Genomic DNA, 16,699 nt, shown 5'->3' on the forward strand with positions numbered 1-16,699 from the left:
TGCTGGACGGACGAGACGGGATCTCCCCTCCTTCTGTATCTGTCAATATTGCGCGATAGTCTTTCCCGAGTGTATTTGACCTTGCAAGATGTATTTGGTCATTATCTTTCTGCCTTTCAGCGGTCATACTGGACAATAGTGCCAGTCAAGAGGAAAGGTAGGCCTATTTGTCCATTCCGGGAGTGTTAATGATGTTCAATAATTAGAGCTGACTGAGTTCTAATTCACATCTGAACAGCTACAGCCAGGTCACTAAATATGTCTGCGTGGAGTCTTTTAAGACACCAACTTTAGGCTATTTGTTCATCTTTTTAAAGTACGTCCTTATTAGTTTATGCAAAAGCTATTTAAAAGGTGTTGTATGTATCATTTGCATGTTCTGTTTCTCATACACGAGGGTTGTTTACAGTTATTCCGGTTAAGGATTCTGTGGTGGAGAGACATGGGCTATTGTTACATATTTTGCATAATAAAATGAGGGCTGCAATTAAGCCTGCATGTCTATCAATGTTTATGTTGTTGTGGGTTTATAAATTGGGGAGTTGTATTACAGCTCAGACAACATACACTTACATGTTTATCACTTTTAGAGATGGTTTATGTATAACTCCAATTTTTTTCAGTTGGCCAAATAGAATTTTCTGTGAATTGAATCAATTTATTTCACAGAAATTCAATTTGGGCAACTAAACAATTCAGATATGATCAGTCACTAAAAATGTTTCAATTGGAGACCAGAATTGTTCTTTTTTTTTTTTTTTTTTTTTTTTACAGTGAAGTGTTTACTATTAATTACACCAAAATTGTGTATTTAGACCACTGTATATGGGAAGTATTGAAAGGATATTGTTTTCCTTTAAAGGATATTATTGTATACTATGAAAACAATGCATATTTTAACTTATATTGCTAGCAAAATTTTATATAAATACATTTTTTTTATTCATCCCCTAATCGTTTCAATTGCTATTTTTTATTTTTATGGTTTAAAATATTATGAAATGATTTTCGGATCCCCTGTTATCGAATAATATCAAAGTATGATTAAGCTATGCTATGTTTGCTATAATAAATTATATATATATATATATATATATATATATATATATATATATATATATATATATATATATATTAAAAAGTTAAGCATTTGCTCATTAATATTAATTAGGCCCTACGTTACTCGCCGTTCAGTCCGATATTTTTTTTAAATTGCGTTTATCAACAAATATACAAATGTTTACAACCCTGTCATTTACAACAATGTAATAAAAAAGAACCAACAAACATAAATAAATAAATGAATAAAGAACGGGGTAATCTCAATTACAATATAAACCCCAAAACGATGAAGAAATAATGTTTTACGTGATTGGATGCGCCATGAAGGTCAATTAATATTAATGAGCTGAAGTATTATTCTGCGAAAACGACGCACTGCGCATGTCAGTGCAAAAGATAAACGGCAGCTGCATGTCTACGGAATCGCTCACCTAAACCGATTAATTTAGGTAAGAACATCTTTTACATTAACATTCGTATATGATATGAGACAAGCCATATTAGCGCTGCTCTTATCTAGCCTAATTGTTCCGAGCAAACTAGCTCGATGCGTATTTAACGTAACGTTAGTTTTGTTTTTAGCCAACCAGAGATCAGCAATGCTATGTAACGTTAGAAGCTGATGTATCAAGGCCTACATATGGCCGTTTTTTTTTTTTACTTCGCACTTCTAAAACATAAACCCGACACATGACTTTAGTTTCATCACCCTTAATCCCATAAATTACATGACACATACATGATTGTGTTGTTTTGGTCGCTATGTTGGATATGGATGTCTGGTCAGGATCTTGTTGACATCGTAACGTTATACTATTTCTTGTCAGCACGACTGTCCCAGTCATGTATATCATACATTATCCGTACACCGAAATGAAATATTGTACTTTTGCTACTATTGTATCTGATTTAGTCTTCGATTCTCTCTCGTTCGTTATTATATCCAATTCCCCGTTAACGTTATATGCCTTGTTTGTAGTCTATGTTGTGTAATATTAAAGGTTATGTCCTATTTGATTTTCGATGAAATAATTAGGTCTATTCTATTCTCACTCATTCTGTTCTATTGATTTCTCTATAAACAATTATATTCCTATTCTCTGTTTAATATGTTATTCTGTTAGATTATTTGTTAAGGTTCTAGTTGATTCTGCTTTTTTAGTTCTTTAAAAGTTCTGTTGAATTTAATTCCCAGTGAGATTCTGTTTTCTTTGATTCAAGATTTAATTCTATATGATTCACATTCTTCGGTTCCAATTAAAAATTCTATACTATTTGAGTCTAATAAAGAATCTATTCTGATTGTTTATTAAAGTTTTAATTCTGTTAGATTATTTATTAAAAGTTCTGTTCTGTTCAGTTCTCCATTAAATATTATTTTGTATTTGATTCTCTAATAAAGATCCTATTACATTAGTTTATCCATTAGATATTCTATTTTGATTCTATATTCAAGATTCTGTTATATTTGATTGTCTACTTAAGATTGTATTCTCTAATACAGATTCAGTTCAATTTATTTTTTTTCGATTACTTATTGAACGTTTGGCTTTATTCTGCTCAGTTCTCTGTAAAAGCTTCTGTTGTATTTATTCTTAAAGAGATTCCATTCTGTTCGATTCTTTATTAAAGATTTTGTACTGATTCTCTTCATGATTCTATGGTGCATTCTCTGTTAAAAGTTTTATTTATTTATATCTATCTTTTATCCCCGTTTTATATCTATTTGATTCTCTATTAAATTATTTGATTCTCTTCATGATTCGTTCATTTCTATTATCTATTAAATATTGTTCTAAATGATTTTTGTGTGTTTTTTATAGTTTTTTTTTAGTGATGTTACATTTTTCTAAACATTTAAAAAAACAAAATGTTTTATTTTATCACAGGTGTACAAAATGGGGAAGGCTCTTTCCCACCTGCCTAAGCATACCTGTCATGATGACTGTCAGGAAAGCCTAACCTCATCCCCCGGGTACAGTGCCATGCAGACGGAGGACAGTAAAAATGGGGGAGACGTGTCTCAGTTCCCTTACGTGGAGTTCACTGGTCGAGACAGCGTCACCTGCCCCACGTGCCAAGGCACTGGAAGGATCCCACGAGGTACATTTCAAAATTTAGTTTGGAATACTTTATCTAGATTTTATTTTTAAGGAACCCAATCTGAAATGTACACCATGTGACACAGTAACATGTTTTATGCAGGCCAAGAAAATCAGCTGGTGGCCCTGATCCCATACAGTGACCAGAGGCTGAGGCCAAGGAGAACGTAGGAGATATTTCTGAAATCAGGGTGTCTGCAGCTCCTTAAAATGTCTTAATGTAAAAATAAGGTCTTAATTAACAAAAAATATCTTTAATCCACTTAATGCAACCGACCAAACTGACTTGGCAATAAAGATGTATAGCCCTATCATACACCCGGCGCATATATGTATCCCCCTTCTTATGTAAAGCACTTTGAGTGCCTAGAAAAGCGCTACGCAGTGCCCGACGCAGTGCCCGACGCAGTGCCCGACGCAGTGCCCGACGCAGTGCCCGACGCAGTGCCCGACGCAGTTACCATTTTCATATCGAGCGCTACGCTGTTTAAATAACAAATGTACTCGCCCCCATCTGTTCGCCCATGGGCATGCTGGTGCTGGTGCGTTGCTATTTTGAGACAACTAAAAATGACTGAGCCACTGACCAACAAAAACCTGGTCTAAAGTCAATAGCGCAGAATTTTTTTGTGTTATTTAAAGGGCGCGTTAGTAATATGTAACTATAGGCAGGTGCACAACACACATACACTCGTCCTTATTACACACACAGGGCACTTCTCTGGAGAAGTGAATTAAACTGAATTAAAATATAAATATATATTACTCTTATTAAATTACTATTTTTATCCCCAAATACAATTATATAATTATTCTTATTATATATTTTCAGTCCAGTATTAATATTACTTTATTAATATTTTTTATTTTAATATTATTATTATTTTATGTTTTATATTTTGTTCTTTAAAAAATGTTGATGTCTATTGTTCATATGTACTGTCTGTGGAGTAGGGCGATTTTGTTAGTTCGCATTAAAGCTGATGGAAGTGATATGTGCAGGTCTTACTTTTAGAAAGGTCTTGAAAATAGTATTCAAAATTAGAAGCGCTGATACCTGCAGATATTCTGACAAATGTTTATCCTTATGCAGTTTTGTTTAACCAGTTCCATTCCTTTTTTGAAGGCATTATGTTGTATTTATAAAGATATTTGTTTGTTTTACTGATTTAGCTATAAATCTATGTTATGTATGTCTTTTTTTAGCAAGCTGTATGTGACTGCTTCAGTCATTGTGTGCCTGCTGCTCTCTAGCCTGGCTGTCTTCTTCCTTTTCCCACGTTCCATTGATGTGAACTATGTGGGGGTGAAGTCTGTCTACGTGTCCTATGACCCGAGCAAACGCATTGTGTATCTCAATGTTACAGTAAGTTTCTCCAGAGCAGTTATTACTCTAGTCTACACACATGACACAAGTGTGTTCAATGGTATATCTGCTTCAGCAATACATTTAAGAGATCCCAACTATGAGAATTCTGTTGTAGTTTAAAGCTTGCAATATCCACCTTCTTTTGCAATCAAGTACATCAGGTCGGGGCTATCTTCCCTCTGGTCACTCTGGTGCAACTAAAAAATATTAATCATAATGACCTTGCATGTTGATGAATCATTCTCTTGATTTATGTCTCCTGGTTTTGAATTGATGTAAAGATTGATGTGACTAAAAGCTTTATATTTGCAAAATATTTGAATCTAAACGTTACTGCCAACACGCATACATTTTAAAGAAAACATTACTAAAATAGTATCACACATAACATACAGTAAGGAAAATTAGTATTTGAACACCCTGCTTTTTTGCAAGGGTTCCCACTTAGAAATCATGGAGGGGTCTAAAATAGTCATCGTAGGTGTATGTCCACTGTGAGATATAACCTAAAAAACTGAAATCACAATGTATGATTTTTTTAAACTATTTATTTGTATGATACAGCTGAAAATAAGTATTTGAACACCTGAGAAAATCAATGTTAATATTTGGTACAGTAGCCTTTTGTTTGCAAAAATTAACAGGTCCGTTGTTTGCGTCCATTTTGGTCGCAGTCTAGAGCCCTGCAAGTTACTTGGTTGCCGTTGGAAAATGGTTAGAGAAAAACTGGGCATCGTACACCACTGAAGATCACACACTACCAGACTTTCAAGTTGTTTCAAATACAACAAAGTCGCATAAAAACATGTACTTTGTTGCTTGGAGGTTCTTGTTGCCATTGTACACTACATGATTTTCTGAACATCTGTCCACTCCAATCTGTAGACTGGCTCTGGCCTTCAGGCACCTGAGTTCTGTGTAGTGTATTTCAGCCTGTCCTTTATTCCAAACCTGCATAACATTTTTTCCCCAGACAGGCAGGTTGATGTAGTTTTGAAGACAGATTTTTTTTTAGATGTCTGTTCATCCTGTTTAATTGTCTTTATTTCATTTAAGAACTCCTTGAATATTACTAACAACAACTATTACTCGGTGGATGTGGCCAACATCACAGCCCAGGTGCAGTTTTCCAAGACTGTGATCGGAAAGACCCGCATTAGCAACATAACCACTATTGGCCCCCTGGATATGAAGCAGGTAGAGCTGTACTTTAAATAGCTGTTAAAAATAGGTGTGTTTTCGCATTTATAATCTTTGATCATACATTTTTTTTTTGTCAGATTGACTACATGGTGCCCACCACCATAGCAGACGAGATGAGCTATATGTAGTAAGTATACACACTGTTTCATACCCTTTCCAGTAATGATATGTAAAGCTTATATGGATGTTACATAATTCTCTTTCAAATACAGTATAAAGAAAAAGGAAGAATGTTTCCTTTTTTTGCTGAGCTTACATTTTTTCCTAACAGACCTTTTCAACTTCATCTGTTTTACAGTGACTACTGCACTCTGCAGAGCATCAAGGTGCACAACATCGTGGTTATGATGCAGTAAGTATTGAGCAAAACAAGTATATTGTTTTGAGTAAATTATAATGTTAATTTATAAACCTTTAAAGACAGACTGACTGAATTGAAATGCTTTTGTTTTAAATAATCAAATCCATCATCAAAGTGCTCCACACGGCTCCCGGGGGTTAATAAAGGCCTTCTGAATCAATGCGTTTGTGTATGGAAAAATACCTGGCACTCTATTGGCGGGCTTAACATGATGACAGATAGAGAAACGATGGGTCATTGCCTGTTGATCATGGCTCTTGTGGTCTGATTGGTTGAAGGACTATCCAATTGCATACTGAGTCATTTGAATTATGCAGTAGAAAATAAAAATTGCAGACTCCCCAGTACAATGTTCAATCTTAAATTAGGGTTGGTCTGGTGATAGTCAGACAAGAAAACTGGAGTACCTGCAAACTCCCCACAAAAGGGCTTCCTGGCTCAGCCAGGACTCAAACTAAGGACCTTTTTGCTGTGAGGCAATAGTGCTACTCTCCCAATTGGTCTAAGTAAATTAAGTATATTTCCAACATTTATTTAACAAAACAAAACATTGGAGCTGTGGAGTGGTGCAAAATGCTACAATCTACAAACAGCACTACATGTTTGGCAGTCATGCAGGAAAAAGCAGGTTTGTGGTAATGTAGTGCAGTCAGGTAAATATGCTTGGTTGTTTTGTTACTAACTTTGCTCGTTGGTTTGCAGGATAACCGTCACTACAGTGTATTTTGGGCATGCCGAGCAGGTGTCTCAGGAGATGTACCAGTATGTGGATTGTGGAGGAAACACTACGTCTCTGCATGAATATAGTCTGAATACTCCTTGGGCAGGCTAGAGTCGATCCTGATAGTGTGTAACACACCACCCTGGCCCTCACCGCTCCATTCCATGTGTCAGTGTTTTGGCAAATCTGGTTGAGAGTTTACTGCACTTCTGCCATTCAAACACCAGATGTCAGGGTGTTTGCTATTCACGAATGATGCACTTTAGTTTTCATTTTCTTCAAGCAATATGAGCATTACGGGATCGGCGTAGTTCTCATTCCTGTTCACTTTGCCAAACAGAATCATCCATTAGTGTGGCGGTACAAGTTACCTTTTGAAAAAGTTCCCTTATTTTCAAGCACTACCTATTTAAAACCCCTCAAAGCTGTACTTTGGGTTATTTTTTTTTATCATCTTGAACTTGATATTCATATAAGTTCCAATGATGAGGGAGTGGAGGGTCATATTTGAGATTGCTTTCAGCTATTTTGTGTTTCATACAAAATTATCATGTGACTACTGAGGGAATGTCATTGTAGATAGCACAAAAGTTGGTCAAAGTAAAATGCTTCAATCTATTTATTTTGTTTTCACTTTGATAGCAAAGTTTATAAGCTGTCAGTCTCCATGAGAAATCACCTCCAAATGCAAGCTGATAAAGCACTAATTATGTAGAACAACAATCACTGGAATCTGAGAGCATACATAATGGAGGATATTATGAGATGATCATTCCCTCAGATTCCTTATTGTTCAGAATTTAAAGGCATTTCATATAGAAGTGTAGACGTTTGCTCTAACACTAGATGTTACGTTTAAATTGAGAGAAGTTTGATAACGTTTTTAACAAAATGGACTATAGAAATTTACATTTGTAAACATTTTAATCATGTTTGTAAAAAAAAAAGCTTAAAAGATGATATGCTTAAGTATGGTCTATTGCCTCTGTAATAGAAGTGGCTGCTAACATGACTTGGCATTTATGTATTTCATAACACTGTTTGCTTGATGTACATGTTTGTGTGTAGCACTTGTGTGATTTAAAAAAAAAAAACACTGGAAAAAGCAGTTTGGACTGCTTAAGAGATACACTAAAATAAATGAGCGCTACTGGTTTCCATTAAATAAACATGTTTTGAGTCACTTGTCCGTAGTTTCTTTTTAAATTTATCTGAGAAAAAACACGTTTAGTTTGTTTGAAGGTGTGTAAATGTGTTTATTTTATTATAATATTGTTGTAATAAAAAAGTTATTTTATGTTTCAGGTATACATTCAGTACTACATACTTTATGGGCACATCATATAATTACATTTTAAGCTTTGTGGTTATCTATTACATGAATAAAGGTCTAAAACATCTTTACTGGTCCTGTACTTAAACAATAATAATATGTTTTATTAATAAAGCGCCTTTCCCAAGCTCAAGGTTGCTTTACAGGGAGAAAATTAAGCATCAAGAAAAACAAAGCATCACCTGTCCTAAAGCACTCACCTAAAGGATTATTAGGAACACCATACTAATACTGTGTTTGACCCCCTCTCGCCTTCAGAACTGCGTTAATTCTTTGTGCCATTGATTCAACAAGGTGCTGAAAGCATTCTTTAGAAATGTTGACCCATATTGATAGGATAGCATCTTCCAGTTGATGGAGATTTGTTGGATGCACATCCAGGGCATGAAGCTCCCGTTCCACCACATCCCAAAGATGCTCTATTGGGTTGAGATCTGGTGACTGTGGGGGCCATTTTAGTACAGTGAACTTATGTTCACACCATTCTTTGTAAACCCTAGAAATGGTTGTGTGTGAAAATCCCAGTAACTAAGCAGATTGTGTGTAGCAGCCATTTTAATGCAATGCTTGTTTTGTCCATTGGGGGTTGTTCTAATCATATGTTATATGTGAAGCACTGGGTTAATGATGGACAGGTGTGTTTGGTGGCAGGAAGACAAACCGTGCTTTTGCGCACAGATGGTGCACATGAAATATGGAAAAAAATGTTTGTTCTGGCTGCAAGGTATGAAGAACAGTAATGAACAAGAGCTTACAGGAAGCTGACTGGAAACAGTAATTTATTAGAGTAAACTAAATAGACACGTATGCGTTTGACATCTGTGTCTATAGACTTCATTGCATGTGTACTTATCATGCTTACTTCTGCCACAGATATCAACGGCCTAAAGGAAGGCCGTAATATTGTGAAATACTCAGACTAGCCCATCTGGCATCAAAAACCATGCCACGCTCAAAATTGCTTAAATCACATTTCTTTCCCAATTCTGACATTCAGTTTGGAGTCAGGAGATTGTCTTGACCAGGACCACACCCCTAAATACATTGAAGCAACTGCCATGTGATTGGTTGATTAGATAATTGCATTAATGAGAACTTGAACAGGTGTTCCTAATAATCCTTTAGGTGAGTGAATTTATATGATAAAGAGTGGTACAAGCAAGAACTTTGAAAGACATGTATTCAAATATCACTATGAAATTCATGTCATGACAACTCTTTCACACCATTCTGATGCAACTACAAGTCCATCACCTCTAGAGACATGGCTCATTTATATCCAGAGCAGAGGGAGTAAGAAGGTTTAGATGAAGGTAGTCAGTTGGTAACTGCCAGGTTTCCATGAGGAACAACATATTCAATTGTTTATCAGTAATAACTTATTGGACCAGTTTAATTATTTTTTACTAGGCCTGACAAGATTTACTCAAAGTAAACAAACACAACCGAAGGCTTCAACCTCTTTTGAAAAACAGGAAATACAATAAAAGTGTGTCAACATCATGGGTGACACGAGTCTTTTGCTAAAGCACAATAAAAATAAAAAATTGCTACTTTTTCACAATAATTAAAAAGAAAAGTGCTTACACTTTATTTTAAGATGTCCTTGTTACAGTGTAATTATACAAATAAGTACTGAATGATATAACAAAACGTGCTTGCGTACTATAGGCTGAGTTTTATTTAGAGTTAGTTACTTAAATATGTTGCCATGTATAATTTACTGTTATTACAGTTCATGTAACATGTAACAAAGACACTAAAATAAAGTTGCTAACACTTTATTTGACAGTGTCAATGTTACATGTTGCATGCAGTTACTATAGTAATAACTATAAATTATGCAGTATTATCTAACCCTAAACCAAACCAAACCAAACCAAACCGTAAATGTACAAGTACTTAAAGGGTTAGTTCACCCCAAAATTTTTAATTATGTTATTAATAACTCACCCTAATGTCGTTCCACACCTGTAAGACCTCTGTTCATCTTCAGAACAGTTTCAGATATTTTTTACCTTTCTGTACCTTTCTGGACATGGACAGTATAGTGTGTATACACTTTCATTGGAGGAACAGAAAAGCTTTCGGACTAAACAACGTTTAATATAAAATATCTTAAACTGTGTTCTGAAGATGAACGAAGGTCTTACGGTGGAACGACATTAGGGTGAGTCATTAATGACATAATTTTCATTTTTGGTTGAACAAACACTTTAACAACCTGTCCCTCATGTCATCCTTGCAATATCAAACCACAATAGAGATCGCTAAGACATGTGACCAACTGGGCGGCCGGCAACCTCATCAGAACGTAAAGAATCATGGGTACGTTTGGCCAGTTTACCGGACCTGGCATAGTGTTCTGGCATTATAAAATTAAAAATTCAAGAGAAAAACTGAATATAATCATACAAAACGCAGCTACTAATACAAAACATCTCTGGTTAACTAGAAGAGCATAATTTAATTTGTTTGTTAAATAAGAGGCGATCTGACGCTCATTGCGTTATCACTGACGTGGATTTCTCTTGCATACTGCAGTCTTCACACAGACAAGCTTTAATCTATCGCTTAACGCCGTTCCAGAGAATTTCTAATTTTTCTGGTGAAATCAGGAAACAAAATATACAAAAACTGTCCCTGCTCGATGTACAACGGGATGGTAGGCCTATTCAATTTTGATGAGGGAAAAAATACGAGGGCAGCTTAGAAACGAGAACTTCTGACAAGCTCAAAGGACCATTTGGAATTATTAGCAAAATTTGCGAATCTATGCCTTTATTTACGTGAAAAATCTGGGTACTAACGATATATTGTGTTTAGATGCATGAATTAAACATGAGCTCTATAAACAAAATGTATCCAACCCTATTTAATGTACAATCAACCAATTAATCAATCAATCAATCAATCAAAACTTTCAGGACACACACTGTCCAAAAACATGTAAAACCAATACAGTAATACCAATACAAACACAACAACAACAACCACAACAACACCAAAAAGTACTGTCAATGCCATCTTTTGGACATTCATCATATTGCATTTTTCTTTTCTTGTCCTCAAACGCTCTAATCTGTTTATTTTTAAGTTACATGTAGATGAAAAAAGAAAAGAAAATCAATTGTTTTACTGGTTGTATTACTTTATTACGAAGGTAATCTTGGTCCTCCTTACTGCTGCTATCCATGCCATTTGTCACCTTTTTGTCACCTCTGAAACATGGCTTAGTTGTACTATTATTTTCTATGTTGGAAAATTATAAAAGGATATCCCATTCTTAAAGGTCCCGTTCTTCGCGATTCCATCTTTCAAACTTTAGTTAGTGTGAAATGTTGCTGTTAGAGCATAAATAATACCTGTAAAATTATAAAGCTCAAAGTTCAATGCCAAGCGAGATATTTTATTTAACAGAAGTTCCCTTTCAAAGCCTACAGCGAACGGCCGGTTTGGACTACAGCAGGAAGTGCAGGGATGTAATGGCGTCACTAGAACCGTTTGTTGACTAACGCTCCGCCCACAAAAACACACAAAAAAGGGGGCGTGGTTTTGTTGCTCTCCCAGGTGGAGAAGAGCGCGCATTCAGCGCTTGCATCTCCCCGTTAAGAGGCGGGACCTTTCCAGGCACAGTGCACTAAGCTGCTGTCCAATCACAACACGGGAAGCGCTGGCCCAATCAGAACTCGTTACGTATTTCTGAAGGAGGGACTTCATAGAACAAGGAAATCATCAGGCCGTTTTTAGGACAGAGGAAACAGCGCTGCACAGATAAGTAAATTGTGTGAAAAATACTGTTTTTTTACATGCGAAACATGAACTCATGTTATATTGCACACTGTAAACATAATCAAAGCTTCGAAAACACGCGAAGAACGGGACTTTTAAGCTTTATGCCACTTCTATCGTGAGAATGACTATTGCAGTTAATAACACAGCAGGTAGACAGCATCATGAAGAAAGCTGGCGGCTGTTTGTGCCGTGGATTCCAAAAAGGCTTTGCGTTCTGCACTGCGAATACGTCATGGTGACGACACATTAGCGATCTCTATACGACCATCCAATGAATCGATTCTCAATGAACAATATCACGTCCCCGGCCCAACATTTTTACTTGTTCGAGAAGCCGCTTCACTCATAAACATCGCAATAGGAAGAAAAGACTATCATAACTTCTGTTTCATGGCAACTTTAAGTATTTGATTGAAAGAACTGAAAGTGAAAGACTGGCTGTTCACTAGAAACTGCATCTCCTCAGCAATTAATGTCAGAGCGTCATATGTAATTGAAGTGCGCAAATAACTCAAATAATAACTTAACTTAAATAACTATAAACAATTAGGAGATTTTCATTTCCATGCTTCTCCGGGACAACAAAGCAATCATGTACAATTGGGTTTTATAACACAGTCTAATTAATGTTATTTCATAACCCCAACACTTACCGTAACCCTTATTTTGAGCTTACACAATGGCAGTTCAAATGCGCAGCGTGGTTTCATTAACTGGCAACAAAGTATCCAGAGCATAGGCAAATTACACAATGGTTACCAATACGAGGCGTATTTTCTATTCAGTTGCTCACTATAATTATATCGCAATCACTTGTCTTTTTAAACAAAGGTTTTTTCAAAATTGCGGAACTTTATAAGCTCTGGTAAAGTTTTTACAGAGGAGATTCACCAGTTTGTCTCACTTGCAAAATGCAAATTATAAATGTGAAGAAGACACAATAAGAACAGAGACTTCATATTCAGTTTCATTCTCCTTGGCCTGCAGTGATCCTCACATTTAATCAGTTTGTAAATGTCTGTTTTGTCACCAGAGAGCACTATGATTACCATCCCAGGTTCCTTGAGTAATGTTATTTTCATTAACATAATGCACTGTTTGCATAATGCACTGTTGAGTTAATAGCGCACAATCAAATTTTCATATGAGGAACGAGGTCTTTATCATTCTAAAGATCCACGGAGACCCAGATCTGTTCAAGGCCCTCAAAAGGTTGTCATGGAGACAGAACTGCAAGTGAGGAGGAGACAACTGAAGTCTATGGTTCTAGTGTGTCACACCAGAGTCCTGTATACATAATTATCATATGTTTTCAAAAAAAGAAGAAGGAAAAAAAGAGCTTAATTCAGATCTTGTGATCAATCACTAGCCTTGTCTATACAATGCTATTTTTAATATTGGTACTTAAAAACTTTTGCATAATATGCATGCAACAATACAAGGAAAGGTACAAACCCGATTCCAAAAAAGTTGGGATAATTTACAAATCTCATAAAAGTATATTTTGTTCACAATAGAGATAACATCAAATGTTGAAAGTGAGACATTTTGAAATGTCATGCCAAATATTGGCTTATTTTGGATTTCATGAGAGCTACACATTCCAATAAAGTTGGTACAGGTTGGGCTTTGTCATCTTCGTAACACAAATGAAGATATTTTGGTTGAAATCCGATGGCTCAGAAAGGCCTTCACTGACAGCAATGTCATTTCCTCTCTCAAGACCCATAAAGGGACTAAAGACGTTACAAAGCCCATCTCACTAGAGTGGCACAACAATCATTTTATGAAGCGACAAGTATAGCTTTTGCCCAAAAAACAAAACAAAACACACAACTGCTTTGTAAAGCTTTGAACCGTTATGAATCAGTGTATCGAATCAGCGGTTCGGATTGCCAAAATCACGTGATTTCAGCAGTTTGGTGGTTTGACACACGATCCGAATCATGAATCGATACACTGATTAATTAAACTCTGAGGCTTCAGGAAGAAGTGTTTTGAAATAGGCCATCACTATACAAGTGGTTATTTAGGTGTTTTTTGTGTGTGTGTGTGTTGAAAAACAAAAACTATTCTTGTCGCTTCATAAAATTATTGTGGGGCCACTGTAGTGAGATGGGCTTTGTAACAACGTCTTTAGTGCGAGAGAGAAAATCACATTGTGGCCAATGGAGGCCTTTCTGAGCCATCGGATTTCAACAAAAATATGTGAGTGTCGAACGGCATTAGGGTGAATAATTAATGACAGAATTAAAATTTTTGGGCTAAATAACCCTTTAAGCTTTATGGAAAAAAGGAGTAAATCTACCAGTTTCACATTCAGTTAAAAAAAAGTGTAATTTAAATATTATTTTTGCACTTCTGTTTGGATTGATCATAAAGCAATATTGTTTTAAACCCTGGTTTAGATTTACTGCAGTGTGAGATACACAGAGAAACATGCTCTGGAGGAAATGTAACATCACTGTGATATTTTTTTGCATTCAGTTTTTTACTTCACTGTGTGCAATGCTGCAAGAGAGAGAAAAAGAATGAGTATGTTTGGGTTGTTGCTATAGGTGTGAATGCCACTGTGTCAACATGAGATCTGAGAAATGCAAGAACCATGATCACATGAAAATTAAAGTATAATGCACATTTCTTTGAGAAAAATGTTCATGCAACAAAAGTATTTAATGTTTTTTTCATTCTATATACACTATATTGCCAAAAGTTTTGGGACGCATACCTTTACATGCACATGCATCTTAATGACATACCATTGTTAATCATTATGATTTAATATGAAGTTGGTATAGAAGTGTGTTTATGGGAATTTTTGACCATTCTTCTAGAAGTGCATTTTGTGAGGTCAGGCACTAATATTGGACGAGAAGGCCTGACTTGCATTTTCCGCTCTAATTCATCCCAAAGGTGTTCTGTCGGGTTGAGGTCAGGACTAGTCAAGTTCCTCCACACCAAACTCGCTCATCTTTATTGACCTTGCTTTGTGCACTGCTGCGCAGTCATGTTGGAACAGGAAGGGGCCACACCCAAACTGTTCCCACAAAGTTGGGAACATGAAATTGTCCAAAATGCCTTGGTATGCTGAAGCATTAAAAGTTATTTTCACTGGAACTAAGGGGCTAAGCCCAGCCCCTGAAAAATTACCCCACACCATAATCCTCCCTCCACCAAACTTTACACATGGCACAATGCAGTCAGGTAAGTACTGTTTTCCTGGCAAATGCCAAACCCAGACTCGTCTATCAGATTGCCAGACAGAGAAGCATGATTCGATACTCTAAAAAACACATCACCTCTGCTCTAGAGTCCAGTGGTGGCGTGCTTTACACCACTGTATCCAACGCATTGCACTTGGTGATGTAAGGCTTGGGTGCAGAGCTAACCTGAAGGCCTCACAAAGTTTGGAGGTCCATAGCTATTAACTCTGCAGAAAGTTGGTGACTTCTGCGCACTGTACGCCTAAGCATGCGCTGATCCCGCTCTGTGATTAAGTGGCCTAGCACTTCGAGGCTGAGTTGCACTTTGTTATAGTACAACTTACAGTTGACCGTGGTCCCGTGGAATATGTAGTGGTGAAAAAATTTCACAAATGAGCTTATTGCACAGGTGGCAACCTATCATGTTACCACGCTTGAATTCACGGAGCTCCTGACATTCTTTCACAAATGTTTGTAGAAGCAGTATGCATGCCTAGCATTTCATTTTATATACCTGTGGACATGGAAGTGATTGGAACACCTGATTTCAATGATTTGGAGAGGTTTCCCATACTTTTGGCAATTTAGTGTATGTATTTTTATTTTTTATGTACTTAGTGTATTATAAAGCATACTTTAAGCTTTGCACTCGGGTTTACTGTTAATTTTGTTACTATCATGTTGTCCCTTTTAAAGTAATAAACTACTCCTCAAAATATAAAATAAATATAATTTGTCAATCCATTTGCTATTAATTTTTAGTAAACAAATGATCACTGGAAAGTGGATGTTTGTACAAATATCAACATTTAAAAAATCTGACAAAATGTTCCTGTTCCTCCAAATGAATGAGTAGCTCAACTAGCACCCGTGGAAACTGATGGTTTGATCTAATAGGTAGGTCTGGTCTACAGAGGGTTTCTTCTTTTTATTTTACATTTCATATTCAATTCTCTGTGCATAATGAAGGCTGACATGACAAGTCAAGTCTGTTTACTCTGAATTTAAATACCCAGGATGCTGGTAATACTAGATATTGTGGTTGGCACAACTTTACAGCTATTCTTAGGCTACTCTTTGAAGGCAGCACATTTATGACATATACCCTCGACTTCCTGATAAATTTTGAACTACCAAATAAATAGTTTTTTTAAGCATTTGGTGTCAGGAAATTATTAGTTTGTATGAAGTAACTGTTTGTTTCTAATTTAGAGTGAGATCTTTCATATCAGATTAACTTCCTTTTTTTCTTCAGTGGTTTTTATTAATTTTCCTAACCTAATATAACTTCAACCTCAACCTCACACATCCTGTAGAATCATGTTGCAGCTGAAAGATGCTCAACCTAATTTATGATAAATGTCCAATATTGATGAAAAACAAGTTAAGCATGTGTGCAGCATTAGTCATGGGACTAACTGTGGTTAAGAGAAATGTTCTTTCGTATGCATTGCATACAAAAAAAACAAGGTAATATGATACTGTATGAATTGCAATGTGAAAAATGTGTGTAATCCTTGTAGTGCAACAGTGAGAGAATCTCAAAAGCT

The 16,699-nt window shown here is 36.0% G+C and overlaps 1 protein-coding gene across 2 annotated transcripts; it reads left to right on the forward strand.

The window, feature by feature from the left end:
* The first annotated feature begins 24 nt into the window (after window positions 1-24).
* On the forward strand, window positions 25-8,218 carry tmem106bb (transmembrane protein 106Bb). 2 transcript variants are annotated; one of them, XM_067425280.1, is made up of 8 exons: window positions 25-157; window positions 2,952-3,165; window positions 3,268-3,331; window positions 4,371-4,530; window positions 5,590-5,730; window positions 5,814-5,863; window positions 6,035-6,088; window positions 6,800-8,218. In XM_067425280.1, exons 2-8 carry the CDS (start codon window positions 2,961-2,963, stop codon window positions 6,927-6,929), a joined length of 804 nt encoding a protein of 267 aa, XP_067281381.1. In that variant the 5' UTR covers window positions 25-157; window positions 2,952-2,960; the 3' UTR covers window positions 6,930-8,218. The 2 variants fall into 2 exon arrangements, with proteins under 2 accessions (XP_067281381.1, XP_067281380.1); XM_067425279.1 differs by lacking the exon at window positions 25-157 and adding an exon at window positions 1,395-1,511.
* Window positions 8,219-16,699: the final 8,481 nt, after the last annotated feature.

This window comes from Pseudorasbora parva, chromosome 19 (genome assembly GCF_024679245.1).
Source record: "Pseudorasbora parva isolate DD20220531a chromosome 19, ASM2467924v1, whole genome shotgun sequence".
NCBI lineage: Eukaryota > Metazoa > Chordata > Actinopteri > Cypriniformes > Gobionidae > Pseudorasbora > Pseudorasbora parva.